This window comes from Pristiophorus japonicus, chromosome 12 (assembly GCF_044704955.1).
Source record: "Pristiophorus japonicus isolate sPriJap1 chromosome 12, sPriJap1.hap1, whole genome shotgun sequence".
Classification (NCBI taxonomy): domain Eukaryota; kingdom Metazoa; phylum Chordata; class Chondrichthyes; family Pristiophoridae; genus Pristiophorus; species Pristiophorus japonicus.
Window position 1 is genome coordinate 118,649,461 of NC_091988.1, and position 22,850 is coordinate 118,672,310.

The window sequence follows — 22,850 nt, forward strand, 5'->3', positions numbered from 1 at the left end:
CCTCCCTCCCTCCTCTCCCCCTCCCTCCCTCCTCTCCCCCTCCTCTCCCCCTCCCTTCTCTCTCCCCCTCCCCTCCCCTCCCCTTCCCCTCCCCTCTCTCTCCCCTCCCCTCCCCTCTCCTCTCTCTCCCCTCCCCTCTCCTCTCTCTCCCCTCCCCTCTCTCTCCCCTCCCCCTCCTCCTCCTTCCTCCCCTCCTCCTTCCTCCCTGTCCTTCCTCCTCTCCTCTCCTTCCCTCCTCTTCTCCCCGTCCTTCCTCTTCTCCCCTCCTCCCCGTCCTTCCTCTTCTCCCCGTCCTTCCTCTTCTCCCCCCTCCCTCCCCTCCTCCCTCCCTCTTCCCCCCCTCCTCCTCCCTCCCCTCCTCCTCCCTCCCCTCCTCCCCTCCCTCCCCTCCTCCCCTCCAATCCCCCCTCCTCCTCCCCTCAAATCCCCTCCTCCCCTCAAATCCCCTCCCCCCTCAAATCCCCTCCCCCCTCTCTCCTCCTCCCACACAAACCGGCGCACAGCCCGGCTGCTTCGCGTAGGCGCAGCGGGTGTTGGCGGGAGCGGGCCGGCTGGTGCGCAGGCGCTGTCTCCGCGTGACCCGAGCCTGCCGCCTGTCCGCCATGGAGCCGGGCCGCCCAGTGGCTGAGCTCGGGGCTGTGGAGCGGCATCGGGCGACTCTGCTGCAATCCCTGTGTGCGAGGACTGTGCCTCGCGGTGCTGGCCAGCAGCTGGTGCGGGCCGAGCCCATGGGCAGGTACGGGTCACGGGTCTTGGATCTTGAGGTCTAGTGCATGAGCCTGGGCCCACTGCAAGCCTCTATTGCCAACGCGTTGTCAATAATATAACCTTACTGTGGTTTGTCATCTTGACTTTTTAACTTCTCTGCTTTCTGTCTTCCAGTCATGTCTCTGCAGTTTCCTGTCTTTCAAACCTCCTCACTGCCCTTTTGCTACCTGACTGCCTTTTTGGTGTCTTAAGGTCTATCTTTAAAAGCCCCTTCTTACAGAGCAGCAGAGATCAAAGGGTTTTCCAACACAATGATGAGAGGTGTCTTTCTGAACACTCAAACTATTGCATTTTGTTTAGTCTTTGGAAGAAGAAACTTCCAGTTCCTATATTAAGCACCTTGTGCCTTTTTTGAAAAACTGATGAGAAAACACAAAGTCCAGCATGAGAAGTAACTTTTTTCCATCTTTCTGGGAAAATTGCCCAAAAAATCCTGTCATGTGACACTTGCCAACTAGTAGAAACTATCGCTCTATCTCTTCATTAACTTGACCTCTGTCAAGTCACCCCTTAACTTTCTCAACTGTAATTTTAAAATAAAAATCCTAATTTCTCAAATCTCTTCATAATTGTAGACCTTTGTAGCATCCCAGTGAATCTACATTGCTTTACTCCAGCCTGAAACTCCTCAAAACTGTACAGTATTCTATCTGTGGCCTAGTTAAGGTCTTGCACATGTTGAACATCACCTTGTTTTTGTATTCTATGACCCTAGATCAAAAAATATAAAGGTTCCATTTGCCTTTTTGTAGTCCTATCTCCTTGTGCTACCATTTTCCTGTGTATTTGCACTACACTATTTCAGTTTGGAGCGCGAGGCGAGAGCTGTGGGCAAATCAAAACAAGCTGGCCACCGCAGCAGCAGAATCAACAACGGTCTCGAGAGGGTGACAAAACCAAAATGGGCGTCAAAATTAGACGTCATCAGAATGCAGGTAGATGATTGGTGGCATCTCTTGGAGCGTGGTGGAGCCTAGTGGAGGGGTCGGGACCCAGGAGCGGGAGAAGCAGAGGAAGGAATCTGGCCGGGAGGAGCGGAGAGGTCGGAGCCCAGAGGTGGAGCCACGTGGACAAGACCAAGAGAAGGCGCAGCACAGGCCGATAGCGAGGCTGTGAGGTCGTGAGGCTCACATTGCATGCTGTGAATTCCACGTAGAGAGGTGTCCGGTGGGAAGGAGGACAGTAGGAGTATGTTTGAGTTTGTGTGTATGTATTGTCACATGCGGCGGAGCCCGGTCTCCAGTGGTTTTGGATTCCCTTGCCACTGGACCAAGACCTAGCTCTGTCAAGCCCATATGGTGGCTGGTGTGCAACAGTCACCCCACATTAAAAGAATTCACGCACAGGCATCTTCCACTGTTTAAAATGAGTTTATCAGTCTTCTGAGTACTCATTTTTAGTGTGGAAGCAAGTCACCCTCGACCCCAAGGCGACTGCTTATGATGATGATTTCTTTTCCCTATTTTTCATTATCAAATTAAGTACTTTTAGTAAAAGAATGTGAGCTGGTGTTTGTGAGGTCTTGGGTGCTTGATCAATGTATGTGGACAGTGCTCATCTATTTTTGGAGAGTAATCATTCAGAGGCTTTTGCATACAGAGAAAAGGAGCATACATAAACATGAGGAAATTGGAGCAAACTTCTGCGCACAGTGGGAAGGCCAGTAGTGGCATGTTGCTGCTGAGCAGAGATGCCATCGTATTACTGGGTGAGTGAGCTAGAAGGGCAAGCAAGGAATAATTGAAGAAAACACTTAACTTGTTGGTATAGCACAAAGCCACCAAACTCTCCCTAATGCACATTTTCTACATGGCCTCCTATCATGATTCATAGGGCAAGCTCCTCGTGTCAGATTAGGTGGATCAGGTTCTCCCTTTTACAATGTTTGTAGGTTACCCACTCTTAAAAACAGATGTTTTCAGCATGTGGACATAGAATGAGGTGTGTTTCCATCAGTCCTTGTACGCCTTCTCAAGGGTACTTGCAATGTGTAACAGATTACTTTAACTTCATGTAAGACTGCATTTGGAAAGCTATTGTAGTTCTTTTAAGCAACTGCAATTGCAAGGCTTAGTTACTTTCAAAGTTATAACTGATATCAAAGCAAGACAAATCAACCCCACAGTAGTATTTCAGAAATTCTGATTATAGGTACAGAGCTTAGCAATGGTAACTAAAATAATTTAATCATATATTCCTCAGGACTGACTAAACATGGATTTTATTGCCTAACATAATTCTCACACCTACACAATTGAGTCTTTCAGGAGATTACCACTCACTTCAAGAGATATGACGCACAACTAACATGACATGAAGAATATCAAAATTCCTGCCATTGTTCTAATTGATTTCATTGTAACTAAATATTTTATTTGTAATTTAAATGTCAGTTAATCACAGAATGCTCAGTAGGGCAGTATGGAATACAGAACTGATTCTTCATATAAGATCTTGACAGCACTTTTGAGTTGATATTCCTTGCTTACTCACAGCAGTTTCTTTGCCAATTTCTTTCCTGAGTGTTGTTTCTGTACAGTAAAGTTATTAATTAATGTCACCGCTCTTTCAGTTCTGATGTTCTTAAAGCAATTGAAAACGTCATCAAAGAGACACTCACGTATCTTGCAAAAGGAGAGGCCCCAGTTATCACTTTCGATAAAAGATCATCCTGGGAAAATATTCGGTATGTTTTTATCATATTCATCCGATGCACCAAGTATTAAATGCACATCTGTAAAATGAAATGTCCTATCTCTCTTATAGAAGCAAAGCAAGTCACACTGATTTTGGACTTCTCCAATAAAACCATCAGTATTTGTACAGAAGGACTTCTAATCAATAAGCCACTTTTTTGCCGTAAACACATTCTGAACTAATTACATTTCTAAACTAAAGATAAATTAATCAAAAGTAAAACAAAATGTGTACAATACATAAAGAATAATAGTCCTGGGGTGTGATTATAGCGGCAGGGTGAGTGTTCAGCTTGGACCTTTGGGGATTCTCGAGATGAGGGGAAAGAAGCCATTGGTCGAGATGTTCTGGCTACGATCAGATAGATAAGAGCGGAACCAAGCGAGGTCAGTTCCACAAGCTGGGCAGCCAAGAAGAGGCGTTGAAGGAGGACGGTGTGGCTGACTGTTTCGAAGGACGCAGCGGTGAAGAAAAACGGGGAGGGAAAATGCACTATCATCACAGAGAATATTATCCATGACTTTGCTACAGTGCTGTGGGAGAAGCAGAAAGATTGGAGAGATTTAAACAAGGGAATTACAGGAGAGTTGGGCACAGATCTAGGAGGTGACAACCAATGTTCCCCCGTTATTTATTTTGAGTGCGCGGTTGTTTTAACATGGGATGCGTGGCCCATTCAAGGTTTTGTGACTGCGCAAAATTTCACATTTGAAAAGCCGGTCCTGGGCTTCCTGGCTGCGCAGCGTAGAGGAAACATTGGTGACAACACATTCAAAGAATTTGGAAGTGAAAGAGAGGTTAGAGATAAAGTGGTGGTTTGAGCGTGTTTATTTTGAGGATTGGGGTGATGATGGCAAATTTGGAAAGGAGGGAGACAGAGCCTGCGAAGAGGGAACCATTTACATTATCAGATAGCATGGGGCCAGGAAGGGAAGTTAGGTTGTCAGCAATTTATTGTGAATGGGTCAAGGGATTAGGAGGTGGGTCTGATAGACAGGATGAGCTCAAAACGGGCAAATGGGGAGAGAGAGAGATATGGGTTTGGGGCTAGGGTGGCCTGGGGCAGTTTATATGGCATAAAGAGACATAATTCACAAATACAAACATACCTGGGTGGAAAGTGTGAGTGTCAGTCAGATTCCTCTAATACTGCACTCTGTTTCTGCAAAGGAAAAGGTAACACATAACCAGTGCAAACACACTACGACCGGAGGAGGAACATTAATCTTGAAAACTTCTTGAAAGCTTTGCAGCTAATCGACCGATAAACAAGAGAGGCTTATAGAAGATGGGGACATCGGAGGCAAGTTGCCAAGATCAAATTGGTAAAGGCTGGGCAAGGAGGAGCACAGGTTATTTGAACTTCACGTGGCTTGTTAAAGAGCAATGGCAATGCTCTCAACTGCTATTTCTTCAAGGAGTCATTTGCTTACAGAGCTAAACAAGCTTCTGTGTCTTTAAAATCCTAAGGAATAGACACCAGCCACTCAGAGGAACAGATGGGTCAATAAGATCCATAACTTTTGTTCGATTCATCACCAATTCCACCATGGTATTCTACCTGCCCCAGCACCAGTCCAGATACACCCCCATTCAGGTGGAAGTAGTTCGAGTCAGAAAGCTTTTTAATGGGTAAATGAATATGCGGACCTGGGAGTGGAAGAGAAGGGCATGACATTCTTGCATGGAGTGTGGAGAAACAACTGCCCTTGCCTGAGGAGCATAGGGACCCAGATCTCAGAGGCCCAGTCGTCAAAAGAGCTATGATTTTGGAACTTAGCGAACTTGGATGATGACATGAGAGTATTCGCAAGGGATGCTGGGATCCCTTGGGACTCCCAACAGGTAGGCCCTCTAGTGATGGTGTGATACAGTTTTCCAAGGGTTAAATACATAATGTCACTCCCTCGTAAAGTCAATAGTACACTTATTTACAGGGTGAGACGATATGGGGCTTTTCGCTCCCTTGTCGATCGTCTTGGTACAAATGCGGGTGTGGGTGAGTTGGTTGGTTTTTCACTGGGCTTTTGGGCAGCCGACCTTGCCGGGCTGCTGGGGATGGTGAGTTCGGCTTCGTGGTCAACCATGATGTCGGTTGCCACTTGTGTGTGTGTTGGAGGGTCAAAGTTGATGGTGTCTTCTTCGGGTTGTTCGTCGCTGTTGGTGAACCGCAATTTGATTTGGTCAAAATGTTTTCTGCACATTAGTGGCCAATTTGACCTGAAACACCCTACTCCCCTCTTTGGCTATGACCGTGCCAGCGAGCCATTTTGGACCATGTCCATAATTGAGTACAAACACAGGATCATTGACCTCAATATCACGTGACAAATTTGCGCGGTCATGGTACATACTTTGTTGATGCCGCCTGCCTTCCACGTGATCATGGAGATCAGGGTGGACAAGAGAGAGCCTTGTTTTGAGCGCCTTTTTCATGAGAAGCTCGGCTGGGGGAACCCTGGTGAGCGAGTGGGGTCTGGTGCGGTAGCTGAGCAGCACTCGGGACAGCCGGGTCTGCAGGGAGCCTTCCGACACATGTTTCAAGCTTTGCTTGATGGTCTGAACTGCCTGTTCTGCCTGGCCTTTGGATGTGGGCTTGAACGGGGCAGATGTGACGTGCTTGATCCCATTGTGGGTCATGAATTCCTTGAATTCAGCACTGGTGAAACACGGCCCATTGTCGCTGACCAAGACATCAGGCAGGCCGTGTGTGGCAAACATGGCTCGTAGGCTTTCGATGGTGGCTTACAGACATTATTACACACTCAATCCATTTTGAATAAGCATCCACGACAACCTAGAAATGTGCCTCGACCACGGTTTGGAAGCCACGACCACAAACTTAGCGGTGCCTCTCTCGGTGCATTGCTCAGCTAAGAGCAAGTGTTACACTGGCGCACGCATGACTCTAAATCTGAGTCGATGCCGGGCCACCACACATGGGATATGGCTATGGCTTTCATCATTACAATGCCTGGGTGGGTGCTGTGTAGGTCATGAATGAACATTTCTCTGCCTTTCTTGGGCAAGGCCACGCGATTACCCCACAACAGACAATCCACCTGCAAGGACATTTCGTCTTTGTGCCTGTGGAACGGCTTAATCGCTTCCTGCATCTATGCTGGGATGCTGGACCAGCTCCCATGGAGGACACAGTTTTTTTTACCAAGGACAGTAAAGGATCCTGGCTGTTCCAGGTCCTGATCTGGCGGGCCGTAACAGATGACTTTTCGTTCTCGAATGCATCCATTACCATGAGCAAGTCTGCAGGCTGTGCCATTTCCACCCTGGTGGTGGGCAGTGGTAGCTGACTGAGAGCATCAGCGCAGTTCTCTGTGCCCGGCCTGTGGCAGATTACATAGTTGTATGCTGACAGCGTGAGCGCCCATCTTTGGATGCCGGCAGAGGCATTGGTGTTAATCCCTTTGCTCTCAGAGAATAGCGATGTTGAGCGGCTTATGATCAGTTTCAAGCTCAAACTTGAGGCCAAACAAGTACTGATGCATTTTTTTCACCCCGTAAAACACATGCCAGAGCCTTTTTTTCAATCATGCTGCAGGCCCTTTCGGCCTTGGACTTACTCCTGGATGCATAGGCTTGTAAAATCACCGATTCGTTAGCTTGTTGTAACACACACCCGACCCCATATGACGACGCATTGCAAGCTAGCATTAATCGTTTACATGGGTTATACAGAACAAGCAGTTTGTTGGAACACAACAGATTTCTGGCTTTCTCAAAGGCAGCCGCTTGTGAATTCCCCCATACCCAGTCGTCTCCCTTGTGCAGTAGCACATGTAGGGGTTCTAGCAAGGTGCTTAAGCCGGGTAGGAAATTACTGAAATAGTTGAGGAGTCCCAGGAATGACCGCAGCTCCATCACGTTCTGTGGTCTCGGCGCATTCTTGATGGCCTCCGTCTTGGCGTTGGTGGGTCTGGTGCTGTCTGCTGAGATTCTTCTTCCCACGAACGACCTCCGGCGCTAGGAAAACACCCTTGGAGCATTTCAACCTGAGTCCCACGCGATCCAATCGACTAAGAACCTCTTCCAGATTCTTCAAATGCTCGATGGTGTCCTGACCTGTAACCAGTATGTCGTCCTGGAAAACGGTATGAGGAACCGACTTTAGCAGGCTCTCCATGTTCCGTTGGAAGATTGCCGTGGCCGACCGAATCCTGAATGGGCATCTGTTATAGATGACCAGACCTTTGTGCGTGTTGATGCAGGTGAGGCCTTTCGAAGATTCCTCCAGCTCCTGCGTCATGTAGTCCGAGGTCAGGTCCAACTTGGTGAATGTCTTCCCTCCAGCCAGGGTCGCAAATAGGTCGTCTGCCTTGGGTAGCAGGTACTGGTCCTGTAGCGAAAAATAGTTAATCGTTACTTTATAATCCCCACAAATTCTGACCGTGCCGTCACCTTTAAGTTCCATACAATCGGACTGGCCCACTCATTGAATTCCACCGGCGCGATGACGCCTTCTCGCTGCAGCCTGTCCAGCTCAATTTCCACTTTCTCTCGCATCGTATACGGTATCGCCCGTGCCTTGTGGTGGATGGGTCGCGTTCAAGGAACCAAACGGATCTGCACGTTCACCCCCGAGAAGCTTCCAATGCCTGGCTCAAACAACGATGGAAATCTGCTCAGAACCTGGGCACATGAGGCGTCATCGACGGACGAAAGTGCTCGGATGTTGTCGCAGTTCCAGCGGATTTTTCCCAGCCAGCTTCTGCCAAACAGTGTGGGGTCATCCCTGGCACAATCCATAGTGGGAGTTCGTGTACTGCTCCATCATAGGAGATTTTGACTCCTGCGCTCCACTTACAGGGATCAGTTCCTTTGTCTAAGTTCTCAGCTTGGTGTGAATGGGGCTAAGCTTTGGGCCTGTGTGCCTTGTTGCACCACAGCCTGTCGAAGACCTTTTTGCTCATTATGGACTGACTAGCACCCGTGTCCAGTTCCACAGATACTGGAATTCCGTTCAGTTCAACTTTTAACATTATTGGTGGACATTTCGTCGTGATCGTGTGTGCCCCGTACACTTCTGCCTCCTCGGTTCGAGTCTTTAGTTCAGACTGATCCACCGTGGATAGATCTTCCTCTGCAGCGTGGTGGTTTGCAGGGTTTGCAGCTCGCCTGCACATTCGCTGAAGGTGTCCCATTGTTCTGCAGCCGTAGCACGCATAGTGCTTGAAGCGGCATTGATGGTTCCGATGATCACCTCCACAACGCCAACAGGGTGTTAACTGCCTCGCATTAATGATTGATGGCGACTCTGGGTCATCTGAGGTCGTGCGTGTACATTCTGCCATGTATATTCCTGCTCGAAAACGATGTTACTTTGTGCACAGTACTGGACGAAACCACTTTATGCTGCGAAATTTGTTTGTTGTTGTCGCTGATGGACATAAATGCCTGGGCTATCGTTATGGCTTTGCTGAGATTCGGAGTTTCAACAGTCAACAGTTTGTGAAGGATTGCCTCATGGCCAATGCCAAGCACAGAAATGTCTCTCAGCATTTGTTCTAGGAATGTCTTGCGAGGCGCCTTAGTTTAGCGACGTAGCTCGCCACTTCCTGGCCCTCCGACTGTTGACACATTAGAACCGATACCTCGCCATCAAAACGCTTTCCTTCGGATTTAGATGCTCCCGGACCAGCGTACACAGTTCTTCATAGGGTTTGGTTGTTGGAGCTCGAAGATTCTTCATGAGGCCATAGGTTGTTGCCCCACAGACGGTAAGGAGGATCGCCCTTCGTTTGGCAGCATTCTCGTCCCCTTCCAGCTTGTTGGCCACGAAGTATTGGTCGAGTCTCTCTACGAAGGCCTCCCAATCGTCACCTTCTGAGAACTTCTCAGGCTACCAACTGTTCTTTGCATTTTCACGCGGTTGTTCGTTACCTGGTCACCAATTGGTACGCTCATAATAAAGGATGAAACTGAGTACTGTGAGCAATGAGTAAGTGTGACCTTAGCTCCTTTAATAAGACTCCAGAGTCCAGGTACCGTGTGGGTGGCCTGCTTATATACCGTGCTCCCAAGGGATGCTGGGATCCTTTGGGACTCCAACAGGCAAGCCCTCTGGTGGTGATGTGATACAGGTTGCCAAGGGTTACATACATAACAAGTATTACTTCTGGACTATGGAGGCATGGTAGGCCTTTAGGAATGCAGGTCTTTGTGAGGCAGTCCATGGAAGGTACAGGCAAAAGGGGAATTTTATTCAATATCTCAAATTTATTTGCTAAAAGCCCTCCACTATCAATTCCTGCCTCCTTTCTCTAGCTGTAAGTTGATGGCTCTCCTGATCAACTTCCTCTCCTTCCTGTGCGCCCTTCTCTTGATGTGATGATGGAGGGCCTGTTTCCACTCCTTCATCATCATTATCTCCTGCAATATTTTGCAGAATGCAGCAAGCGACAATGATTTTGGAGACCGTTACTGGGCTGTACTGCAGGGTTCTATTAAAATTATTATAGCCCCGTGGGTTACATTATATTTCTTCTCCTCCTTTCTCTCTCGATGACTTACTGGATTCATAAGCCATGACTGAATGGTGATCAGAGATACCCCTATCAACCAACTTGATACATGGTTCAATTAAAAAGAAAGACTTGCATTTATATAGCACCTTTCACGACCACTGGATGTCTCAAAGCGCTTTACAGCCAATTAAGTACTTTTGAAGTGTAGCCACTGTTGTCATGTGGGAGTGGGGAATTACTGCATGATAAAAGCATTATGACAGCTTTCTGGCTTGCAGGCATTGACATGCAATGTAAGGTGATTGACATCGCACACTCGCTGGACATTTATTAAATTAAACCCTTTCCTTTTAATGAAATTGAGTTTGCGGTATCTGGCTTTGATTGCTAGGTGTTCTATCAATTGATCCTTGCACCTGTCGGAACATTGCCAACCTGATGCAATTAGGACTCCAATGTGAGTTTCACTCCGGATCTCTCACGTCACACACACTACTGAACCCGCCAGTGAAACCTGGCGGCAAACAGGAGTTGGGCCAGAGGAGACCCAGGAATGTCAGCATTTTAAATGATCTTATGGTTTCCTTGTAGCCTCTCATGAGCAGGAATGCTCCTCCGGGCTCCATAAGAAAACCTTGGGTTTCCCCTGCCCTGGTCCTCAATCCCCCTTCCCCCAACTGCCCTAAAGGGCTATGAAAGCGAATATATTCAAGACAGAGATCGATAGATTTTTGGATATATGGAGATAGTGCAGGCAAGTGGAGTTGAAGTAGAAAATCAGCCATGATCTCATTGAATGGCTGAGCAGGCTCGAAGGGCCGAATGGCCTACTCCTCCTATTTCTTAAGTTCTTACGATCAACTTCAGACTCACCACTTGCATTAAGTCGGGGACCATTCCCTTCTGCCACTCAAATTCCAGCTGCTGTCTGCTGGCCCGGGAGCAATTCCTGAGGGGTTCATATGGGAATCCAAACTTCCCACCTCAGTGACGTCTGGGAGTTAAAATTACACGGGCCTCATGCCAATGATGTCAGGTTGCTTCCCGCCTGTCTTATTCACGTAATTGTTACCTTGCATCGTGCAAGTCGTGCACTGTGTGGAACCCACCAGTGAAACCGCGTTAAACTCGAGGCTTGCATCTCAGTGAATCTTTCCCTTTGGTTCATGTGGTAACAACTATAAAATAAATGTGTTAACATCTGCATTGAAATTATGCAGGACAGGAAGTTGTTAGAAGCAAGTGTTCGTACAAAATAGCGCTGATCAACATTCCTAACCCTTAATCTTTCATGTTGGTAGTATTTCTGACTAAGGTATTTGTTCCTCCACAGTATCCATTTAGAATTGGGGTATCCTAGCTTTTTGTCTCTGCAATACCTACACGAGTCAAGGGACTCGTAGAAAATTTAAATCTATGTTCCCACTAATTTGCGTATCTTAAGTTACAGGCACTAACTGATGTAATTTAGGATTTATCCATCAATGAGACAACAGCACTAAGAACAGCCTTTTTCAAATCTCCAGCTCACAAGACTAAAAAGGACAAACCTGCAAATAAATCAAAGTGTAAGCAGGACTAAGTTGCATGGGCTGCAAGGACCAGGATTTGTGGACGACACGTGCCCAACAGGCTGCAGTTTAGACACCTTGATCTGTTACATCACTCTTCAGATTACAAAAGTGATTGGTGTTATTTTTCGTAGGAGCAAATCTACTGTTTCTCAACAAGTTGTACCGTAAAATGGTGAATCTCCCTATGCTAAGATTCTTCTTTTACCATCTTCCACCATGAGGAGGTGCTGAATGGAAGCCAAGAACATCCTCGCACTGAGAGGGGAAGGGGGGTAACTAAACATTGTGATTGGCCAAAGGCTGGAAGCTTCCCTTTTGGCCCGAAAAGGTGTGTAGCATGGGGAGTTATCTGAGGAGGCTAATAAAAAGCAATGCCTAATGTCGTTACGTTTTGCATATTGGCAGGTTTGATGGCAATGTGGGTTTACAGATGGTATCTGATTGCACTATGAGCAAAGTGAAGTGTGAGTGCTCCAAATCAATCCATAGGTTTGGTAAGTAAATATTTCAGTGATTGCTACTCATAAATATACCTATTGTTTTGTCTTTACATACAGTAGAATTGTCTGGCAATTAAGTGCAAATTGCTTCTTGATGAAGTTTCAATAAATGACAGCATTACTGTTATTGCTTTAGTGTGAAGCATGACTAATTCAGAATGCACTAGCAGTTTCCATGTGCACAATATTGGATCCTAATTGGAATAAAGCATGCAATAAATCTAGAAGTAAATATTATAAGTATTAATAGATATTCTGAAGTGATTTAAAAAAAAAACTTTTCTTGCCAATTATTTTCTGCCAGTTTTCTCCCTCCTTCTCTGGCTATAGTTGACTTCTTGCTGAGTTCATGTTCCAAGGGCATTCATCATCATCCCTCTGGTAGCTTGGCTGTTCCCATTATTCATGTGTGATCTTGATGATGAATTTTGACAGGCTGTTTAATCATGAGAGTAGATCCATTACAGCCACATCCTATCCCTGTCTTCACCTGACCTCCACAAATTCAGCGGTCCATTGATGGAGATCAGGACTGGGAATCTGCCTAATTTCTCCAGGGACCCTGATTATAATTGCAGTGACCCGACTACTGCCTTTGATGAGAACAACGAACTCAGTATAGAATGGGGCTCAAAGCTTTGTCCTTCCTAGTCCATATGGCATAGCTACAACAACTTGTATTTGAATAGTACCTCTGACATGGAAAATGCCTGAGGCACCTCAACAAATACTACTAAAAAATAGATTAACAGGTCGTTCATCTTGTGGGATCCGGCTATGCACACAATAGCTACCAGTTTGTCTACGTAATCATCAATGCACATTAAAAAAAAATTCTTTATCCTTGTCCCCCAAATCCCACTCATCTACATGTTGCTCCTTGGCAATATCATCCATAGTCATGGAGTCAACTTCCATATGTAGTGTCAGCCGTGGCTCAGTGGGTCACACACTTGCCTCTGAGTCAGAAGATTGTAGGTTCAAGTTCCATTCCAGGAACTTGAGCACATAAAAAATCTAGGCTGACAATCTGGTGCAGTGCTGAAGGAGTGCTGCACTGTCGGAGGTACTGTCTTTAGTTATCCCTGGTGTCCTGACCAGTATTTATCCCTCAATCAACATAACAAAAGCAGATTATCTGATCATTATCACATTGCTGTTTGTGGGAGCTTGCTGTGTGCAAATTGGCTGCAGCGTTTCCCACATTACAACAGTGGCTACACTCCAAAAGTACTTCATACATATATATATAAATACGTTGTTGTTTATGCATGAAGCACTCAGATGTTTTGATGTGATATGGCTCCAAAAAAAGTAAATAATATAAGGCTGCCAGGCATCCTGCTCCCAGGCCCGTGCTCTCTATCCGCTACTCGAAGGTGTATGAGAGTAGTCTGGAGTGCCTTCCCTTGATAACAGCTGAGATTGGGAAGTGATTGTGAGGGGAACGGTGGACGTTGGCTTGTTTTCTATCACTGCAAGACACAGGCAGAAATGATAGGTTTCTGAAGGCAAAAGTATCTAGTACTAATAACTTTTTCCCTTGCAGCTCTAATACTTAAGACCCTGTCGATGATCTACAAGTTGGTGCAGAGCAATATTTACGCAACTAAAAGGTGACGGAATATATCAATATTGGTGTGACGTAGGAGGTAGCAAATGTATATCCATACTTGAATTTGCACTGCACAAATATATTACTCGCCATGATTTGTTGTAAATTGGCATGGTAATATAAACAAAAGTTGGGCACCAACATCAACTTTATTCAATAAGCCCCATCTGTGGAATTGAAATTCCTCTGTATTAGAAGAAATGGGTTAATGACTTCAAGAATATAACACACACTGGAATTTGATCGATGGATTCATCCACTTTGGCTCTGCACAAATTTGTTCTATGTTCTTGTTTTATTCATATGGGTGTTACTAGCAAGGCTACCATTTATTGCCCATTCCTAGATGCCCTTGAGAAGATGGTGGTGAGCCGCCACCTTGAACCGTTGCAGTCCATGTGGTGAAAGTGCTCCCACAGTGCTGCTAGTGAGGGAATTTCAGGTTTTCGACCCAGCAACAATGAAGCAACGGCAATATATGTTCAAGTCGGGATGCTGTGTGACTTGGAGGAGGAACTTGGAGGTGATGGTGTACCTGCTGCCCATGTTGTTCTATGTGGTGGACGCCATGGGTTTGGAAGGCGCTGTCGAAGAAGCCTTGGCAAGTTGCTGCCGTGCATCCTGTGGGTGCCAGTAGGGATGGGAGTGGATATTGAAGAGGTGGATGTACTGCCGATTAAGAGGACTGCTTTGTCCTGGATGGTGTCGAGCTTCCTGAATGTTGATGCAACATTGTCCCTTCATTACACTATTCTTGTTTCTGGGGAATGATTTCTCCTGGTCATGTGTGTTAGCAATAGTACAGCAGGACAATTTCCTCTGCTATTTCTAACCAGAATCTGAGGGTGTAATCTGTGTAAATGCTGATGGGTAGTTGGTACGTCAAAGTAAACTAAGTCTGTTGACTGTATTTTCAGAGAATTTCTCTGCTATATTGTGGTGAACAAAAGTGTAATGTTTCTACAAGAAAAATGAGCAGGGGTCCAGAATGATGTGGGTAGTACTCGCCCTGTGGCTCAATGTAACATGGAGCCATTTAGACCACGAAGGTCCCAGGTTTCACCTCTGGTTTGCTCAGGTAGCTGATCTCAGTTGCTGCAGCAGTGAGGTGCTATGACTATCTGCAGCAATCCTGGGCTAGATGGGGAAATTATTTGCTAAGTATTCCTGCCTTATCGGAGTTATTTCAATGCCATTATTTTCACACCCCAGACTCAACACAGATGCTGCAATGATGCCAGCTTTAGGTCCACATTAATAGCTCTACCTGGGAAATAATGCCATTTAGAATCCTTTCCAGTCCTGTGTACTCATTGGGAAGCATCAGAGCTAGTTAGATGGAAATGGTTCCTACTTCAACAGGTCTGTTTGACAAATCTTCCCATAACTAGGGTTGCAAACCCTCTAGGATTATACTGTAGTATCCAGGAATTAAAGGTTCATCTCCTGGAGATTCATCTCCTTGCAGCTTTTAACACTTCTACATAAGAAACATGAAACAGGAGCAGGAGTAGGCTATCTGGCCCCTCGAGCCTGCTCCGCCATTCAATAAGATCATGGCTGATCTGATCTTGGCCTCAACTCCATTTTCCTGCCTGATCCCCATAACCTTTGACTCCCTTATATCATTCAATATGCTGTCTATCTTCACCTTAAATATATTCAAAGACCCAGCCTCCACAGCTCTCTGGGGTAGAGAATTTCAAAGATTCACGACCCTCTGAGAGAAGAAATTCCTTCTCATCTCAATTTTAAGTGGGCGACCCCTTATTCTGAAACTATGGCCTCTAGTTCTAGATTCCCCCACGAGGGGAAACATCCCCTCTGCATCTACCCTGTCAAGCCCCCTCAGAATCTTTTATGTTTCAATAAGATCATCTCTCATTCTTCTGAACTCCAATGTGTATAGGCCCAACCTGCTCAACCAATCTTCATAAGACAATCCCCCTCATCTCCGGAATCAACCTAGTGAACCTTCTCTGAATTGCCTCCAATGCAAGTATATCCCTCCTTTATATATGGAGACCAAAACTGTACGCAGTACTACACTACTTCTGCATTAGTTATAAAAATATTGGAGATGGGGAAAGAAGGCTGTTTGACCCCCAGTTAAGAATCATTCACTTGGGTAATGGAGAATCTATTCACTTTCAAATTGGTGTGGGAAGGCGGTGTGCCTTGAGGATGGACATGTTGGTGACCAATCGTGGAGCAGGACAGTTGGAGGTGAGAGGTCATGTGTTGCAACCTCCCGGAATACGTCTAACCAGAGTTGGCAACCCTATCCACAGCATGGCTGAGATCAGGAAATCAGTATCAGAGAAGCTAATGGGCATAAAACCTATAGCCTACCTCAACATGGCAGAGTGTGGTGTGGTGTACTGCACCTTAGCTAAGAATCTTTGTGTGTTAAACTTGGTGTTCCCAAAATTAAGGAAGTAGTTTAGATTGAAAGTGCTTCCACTAAACTTACCTTTGTGTTTTAACATCTGGGCATTAAAGATCCCCATAGCATTAATAAGATGTGCCTGATTGAGTTTGGCTCAGTTTCACAAGTCTACCTTGGAAAAATCTGAGAGCATTTCATCGGTAAAAGAGCTGTACTACGTCACCAATGCATAATTAGCCTGTGTCAGCAGTATGGTCATTTTTATTTCAGAGACCTGTACTACAACGACACACAGCTGTTCGGCTCACAGATCACCCTCGATGGTATTATCACTGATATATGCTGTATGCTAAAAGTCCCACGCAGATGTCTTCACATAGTAAGTACTCACAGCACACACACTCCTTTTCCTGCAAAGCATAGTGATAAACATTTAAAAGAATAAAGAAAACCTGGATATATCTCTAAATTAACCCTTGTGGCAGGGCATCAAGGCATCTGAAGAGAGCAGTAATTCAGTTATCGAACTTCTATAACTGCCTGTGTTTTATAGCACCTTTAACATAGTGAAACATCCCTGGGCACTTCACAGAAGTATTATGAGATTAAAAAAACACTCAAACAAAAAGAGAATCCCTGCTATATTCAGAACTTTCTATTGTTCGCCATACCATGAGTTAATTTATTTCACTGGTTGAAAAATTACAGTTAAATGTTGCAAAAAGAAATTATTCCGTAACCTGAGAGCCATCTCTGATAACCATTAGGCAGTTATAGAAGTTCTATAACTGAATTACTGCTCTCTACAGGTGCCTTAATGCCCTGCCACAAAGGTATGCCTGTTTCTTTACATAAAGTTGGCCAGTTCCCTTCAAACCCTATTTGGTAAATTTTGTGGAAACGGGCTTAGGTCAGACTTTTCCTACATATGTAGGGAAAGTTTGAGAAAACAGTACAGTAATGTAATTGTAGTTTGGAACAGCATTACTTACCCATGGCTTTTTGACTCAAATTATTAAAAAGTGGAAGTGAGAATTTTGCTCTCATGAAAGACATTTTATGATTAAAAATAGATAATCTGGTCATTATCACATTGCTGTTTGCTATACACATATTGGCTGCTATGTTTCCTACATTACACCAGTGAGTATACTTCTAAAGTACTTTTGGCTATAAAGTGCTTTGGGATGTTCTGAGGTCATGAAAGTTGATGTTTAAATGCAAGTATTTCTTTCATAAAACGCTAGGTTTCTTTTCTTTTTTTTTAGCTCTCTACCTCTAAAGGCTGCATTGCAGGTGATCTATGCTATACTGAGGAAGATGGCAACAGAGTGAACTGTGCTTGCAATTCTACTGTAAGTACAGCTTTATTTCACGACCTACCAAATCAGTCTTCTAGCTTTTATCAGCAAAAAAATAAAAACAATAAGGAACAGAAAATCAACAAATGATGGACAGGAAAGGTTCTGCTGTTCAATTCAGTCTGTTCCATATAGTTGTGATGCCTAAGAGTACAAATATCTCCCATATTTAGGGCTTACATAGGTTAATTAAGCAGCAGTTTCTATTGCACAAATTGTTATGCCCAAAAAAGTGTGATGTGTAGCAAAATTGTTTCAGTGACAATAAGGGACATGAAGCCAGGGTCTTGGGCAACCCTGGTGCAGGATCCATGCTAGAATAGGGGTCTTGTAGCAAGGTAAATAGAAATCAAATACACTTCAATTTGTTCTTTTCCTGTGTAATCAGCTCTAATGCCGTAATAATTTCAAGGACAACCATCAAACATAACTGCAAGACAGGGCGGTGAAAAATCTAAACACTGTGATTTATCGCCTGTTTTGCCCTCTACCTCTTTTGTATGTGGGTGTTTGGGATTTTATTATTTTGCTTCTAAAAGTATGATTGCCCATGGATAAGAATTCATGTTCCAGGACTGCCAGGCACTCAAATCTTCCATATACATGTGATTAGCTTTGTCGGTGACATTGAGTCACCTTACAGCATGGGTCTGCAAATCCAGTGCAGATTATGCCCCAATTCTTATGTAATGCATGAGTAAAACCGGTGATAACCGAGTCAAGTTCATTAAATCATGGAATCTCACTATCAAAGTACGATTCGAAGGCACAAGGATGTGTGATAATTGGAAATAATTGATGGAATTAGGGTTAAGAGCTCATAAGAGGAGACCTCAGAAAATCACTTGACTAAAGAGCACTAACTCAAAAAATTAAGGTTGGCCTTTGCACAGGAGCGCAGGGAATGTTAGAACAGTGGGAGGCATTCAAGGAGGAGATCTGGAAGGCTCAGGCCAAACATGTGCCCTTAAAGAAAAGCTAGGAAAATAATTCTAGAGCCCCCTGGATGTCTAGGGACTTATAGGGGAGGATTAAGAAAAAAAGGGAAGCTTATGTCATATACCGACAGGTAAATACTGTAGAATATTTGGCGGAATATAGAAAGTTGAGGCAAAATTAAAAAGGATATTAGGAATGCTAAGAGAGAGCATGAAAAATTCTTGGCAAGTAAAATTAAGGAAAACCCTAAGATGTTCGATAAATATATTAAGAGTAAGAGGGTAACTAAAGAAAGGGTAGGGCCTATTTGAGACCATGAGGGTAATCTTTGTGTGGAGGTGGAAGATGTTGGTAGGGTTCTTAACGAATACTTTGCATCTGTTTTCACAAAGGAAAGGGGCAATGCAGATACTGCTATCGAGGAGGAGTGTGATATTCTGGATGAAATAAATATCGTGAGAGAGGAAGTATTAAGGGATTTAGCAGCTTTGAAAGTAGATAAGTCCCCAGGTCCGGATAAAATGCATCCCAGGCTGTTGAGCAAAATAAAGGAGGAAATAGCAGAGGCCTTGACTATCATTTTCCAGTCCTCTTTGGATCTGGGCATGGTGCAGGAGGATTGAAGGACTGCTAATGTAGTACCCTTGTTTAAGAAGGGAAAAAGGGAAAGGCCGAGTAATTACAGGCCTGTCAGCCTATCGTCAGTGGTGGGAAAATTATTGGAAAAAATCCTGAAAGACTGGATAAATATGCATTTGGAAAGGCAAGGATTAATTAGGGACAGTCAGCATGGATTTGTGAATGGAAGATCGTGTTTGACGAACCTGATTGAATTTTTTGAGGAGGTAACCAAGAGGGTCGATGAGGGTAGTGCGTACGAAGAAGTATATATGGACTTTAGCAAAGCTTTTGATAAGGTCCTGCATGGTAGACTGGTCATGAAGGTTAAAGCCCATGGGATACAGGGCAAAGTGGCAAGTTGGATCCAAAATTGGCTTGGGGATAGGAAACAAAGGGTAATGGATGATGGATGTTTTTGTGACTGGAAGTATGTTTCCAGTGGGGTTCCACAGGGCTCAGTATTAGGTCCCTTGCTTTTTGTGGTGTATATCAACGATTTAGATTTGAATAGAGGGACTATGATAAAGAAGTTTGCAGATGACACGAAAATTGACTGTGTGGTTGATAATGAAGACAAAAGTCATGGACTGCAGGAGGATATCAATCTACTGGTCAGGTGGGCAGAGCAGTAGCAAATGGAATTTAATTCAGAGAAGTGTGAGGTGATGCACTTTGGGAGGGCTAATAAGGAAAGGATATACACATTAAGCGGTAGGCCACTTAATAGTGTAGATGAACAAAGGGACCTTGCAATGCTTGTCCACAGAACTCTTTTGGGAGGAAACGAAAACATTAAATCGTGGCCCCCCTGATCTGGGGGACGCAACAAACATTTACAAGGCTCTTTTTTTGTTGGTTTTTTTGTTTTTTTTTTAAAGTTTTTTTTTGGGCACTAAAATCATATTTTTTCTCCAAGTGCCCCCTATAAAAGTGGAGGGGGACACTAAAAACACAGGCAATTAAAACAAATTAAACTTTAAAACATAAAATCAAATTAAAATTTGGTTGCCGGGTGTGATGATGCACTCCAGTCCCTCCGGTGCCCACCTCTCGCGGAAGGTCGCGAGCGTACCGGTGGACACCGCGTGCTCCATCTCCAAGGACACCCTGGCGCGGATGTACGCGCGGAAGAGAGGCAGGCAGTCAGGTTGAACGACCCCCTCGACCGCCCGCTGCCTGGACCAGCTGATGGCACCCTTGGCCGTGCCCAGGAGCAGTCCTACGAGGAGGGCCTCGGACCTACTCGCTCCCCTCCACACAGGGTGCCCAAAGATCAGGAGTGTGGGACTGAAGTGCAACCAGAATTTCAGGAGCAGCCCCTTTAAATAATAAAACAGGGGCTTCAACCTTGTGCATTCGATAAAAACATGGAACACGGACTCTTCCAGACCGCAGAAATTGCAGGCGGCCTGGGAGCCCATGAACCGGCTTAAAAATTTATTGCACGGCACTGCTCCGTGCACCACCCTCCAGGCCAAGTCCCCGATAAATACTGGGAGGACTCCGACGTAGAGTGCCTTCCATCGGGGACCCCCGCCTCCTCCGGATGGCAAGATGGTACGCCATGGCGTGTCCGGACGGCAGGCGAGGATGGCAAAATTGAGGGTGTGTAGGAGCAGCCTGTACAGGAAACCCCTCCGCGCGGAACTGAAAGGCATGGAGGGGATTTCCCCGAGGCGGCTCAAGTTGTGAGGCGCCGGCTCCCGAGGGAGGTTTCGGGGTTTGGCGCCGATGAGGAATTCCGTCCAGACGGGGGTCAGTTCGGATGGGATCTCCCCACGTGCTTGAGCCTCCTCGATGCACGTAACGGAGTCAGGGCCCAGAGCTGTTTTTAGCGACTCGATGGCATCGGCCGCGCGGCGGACGTCGGCCGTATTTAGGCGCCGCGCCAGCGTGTCTGGCACCATCCAGCCCGCTCCTCCGCCATCGAGCAGGTCCCTGACCCTAGTCACCTCACCAGCCACAGCCCTCTCGTCCGACTGCCACCTAAAACCTCGGTCGTGGAGGTACGGATTCCCGAGCAGCGGCTCCTGCAGGACAGCCGCCACTCCAGCCAGTGGAGAGCTGCGCTTGATGGAGACTTTGTTCCAGACCCTGGTGAGTTCCTTGTAAAAGACAGGCAGCTCCTGGAAGGTCCTGACGCACTCCATGCTCACAAACAGGAACTGCGTGTCGTAGTTGAGGCCGTGCTGCTGGCGGAAGAAATATGTCGCCAGAGCACGCCACCTAGGAGGGGGCTCGACGTAAAGGTATCTCTGCAGGGTTTGAAGATGGAAAGTCGCGAGCTGGGTGCTGACGCACACCAACGACTGACCGCCCTCCCCAAGCGGGAGCCTCAAGACCGCGGCAGAGACCCAGTGCTTCCTGTTGTTCCAGAAGAAGTCCACCAGCTTCTTCTGTATCTTGGTGACAAACGCAGGGGGAGGGGTCAAAGTGACCAGCCGGTACCACAGCATGGCGGCCACCAGCTGGTTTATGACTAGCGCTCGACCCCTGTAGGACAGCACTCGGAGCAGTCCTGTCCAGCGCCCTAGGCGAGCGGCGACCTTGGCCTCCAGCTCTTGCCAGTTCGCCGGCCAGGCTTCCTCGTCGGGGCTAAGGTAGACTCCCAGATAGAGGAGATGGGTCGTGCTCCAGGCAAAAGGCCTGAGCTCCTCCGGCAGGGAGTCCACCCGCCACTGACCCACCAGGAGTCCGGAACATTTCTCCCAGTTGATCCTGGCGGAGGATGCGGCCGAGTAAATCTCCTGGCACTCACGCATCCTCCGCAGGTCAGCGGGATCCTCTACCGCGAGGAGCACGTCATCAGCGTAAGCCGAGAGGACGACCTCCACGCCAGGCCCTTGCAGAGCCAGTCCCGTCAACCTCGTCCGCAGGAGGCGCAGGAAAGGCTCCACGCAGATGGCATATAACTGGCCGAACATGGGGCATCTCTGGCGCACCCCTCTCCCAAAGCGAAGGGGCGCCGTCAAGGACCCGTTAACCTTAATCAGACACTCCGCGGCGGCGTACAAAAGTCGGATCCGGGCGACGAAATGCGTCCCGAACCCGAAAGCGCGCAGAGTCCCGAACAGGTAGTCGTGATCCACCCTGTCGAACGCCTTCTCTTGGTCGAGAGATAGGAAGGCGACCGACCGATCAGCCTCCTGGGAATGATGGATGAGGTCCCGGACAAGATGGATGTTATCGTGGATTGTCCGGCCCGGGACCGTGCAGGACTGGTCGGGGTGGATCATGTGGTCCAGCACGGCGCCAAGGCAAGCAGACATCGCCCTGGCGAAGATTTTGTAGTCCGTGCTGAGGAGGGAGACCAGGCGCCAGTTTTTAAGGAGGCGGAGATCGCCCTTCTTCGGCAGCAGGACGATGACTGCCCTGCGCCAAGAGAGGGGCATCTCCCCGGTCGCCAGACTTTCCCCCAGGAGCCGCGCATCGTCGTCCCCCAGGACGTCCCAGAACGCCCTGTGTAACTCCACGGTCAGCCCGTCCAGCCCTTTTCCCCTCGAGAGCCAGTCGAGGGCGCCGGTCAGCTCCGCCAGGCTTAGCGGAGCTCCCAGATTTTCGGCAGGTCCTCCCACAAAACTCTACGCGCTTCCTCGCTGGACGGCTCCGGAGAGAACAGAGCCCCGTAATATTCATGGGCCCTGTTGTTGACGCTCTCCGGATCCGAGACGAGAGAGCCGTCGTCGGCCAGCAGCGTCAAGAGCTGCTTACGGACACTGTGTCTTTTTTCCAGCGAGTAGAAGAAGGGGGAGCCGCAGTCCAGATCCCGCAGGAACCGGATCCGTGACCTCACGAACGCGCCTCGGGATCCGACGAGCTGCAGGTCCTTCAGCGCGGCCTTCTTCGCTTCGTACACCGTCCGCAGGGCCGGGTCCTCGACGACTTGACCGAGACGGGCCTCCAG

The 22,850-nt window shown here is 46.9% G+C and overlaps 1 protein-coding gene across 1 annotated transcript in view; it reads left to right on the forward strand.

Moving 5' to 3' along the window:
* Positions 1 to 602: 602 nt before the first annotated feature.
* The window catches only part of spo11 (SPO11 initiator of meiotic double stranded breaks), a 72,034-nt gene continuing 49,786 nt past the window's right edge, over positions 603 to 22,850 (forward strand). The window contains exons 1-6 of the mRNA XM_070894849.1: positions 603 to 736; positions 3,341 to 3,454; positions 11,927 to 12,015; positions 13,571 to 13,637; positions 16,296 to 16,404; positions 17,294 to 17,380. Coding sequence (XP_070750950.1) covers positions 603 to 736; positions 3,341 to 3,454; positions 11,927 to 12,015; positions 13,571 to 13,637; positions 16,296 to 16,404; positions 17,294 to 17,380 — 600 coding nt within the window. The remainder of the gene's footprint in view (positions 737 to 3,340; positions 3,455 to 11,926; positions 12,016 to 13,570; positions 13,638 to 16,295; positions 16,405 to 17,293; positions 17,381 to 22,850) is intronic.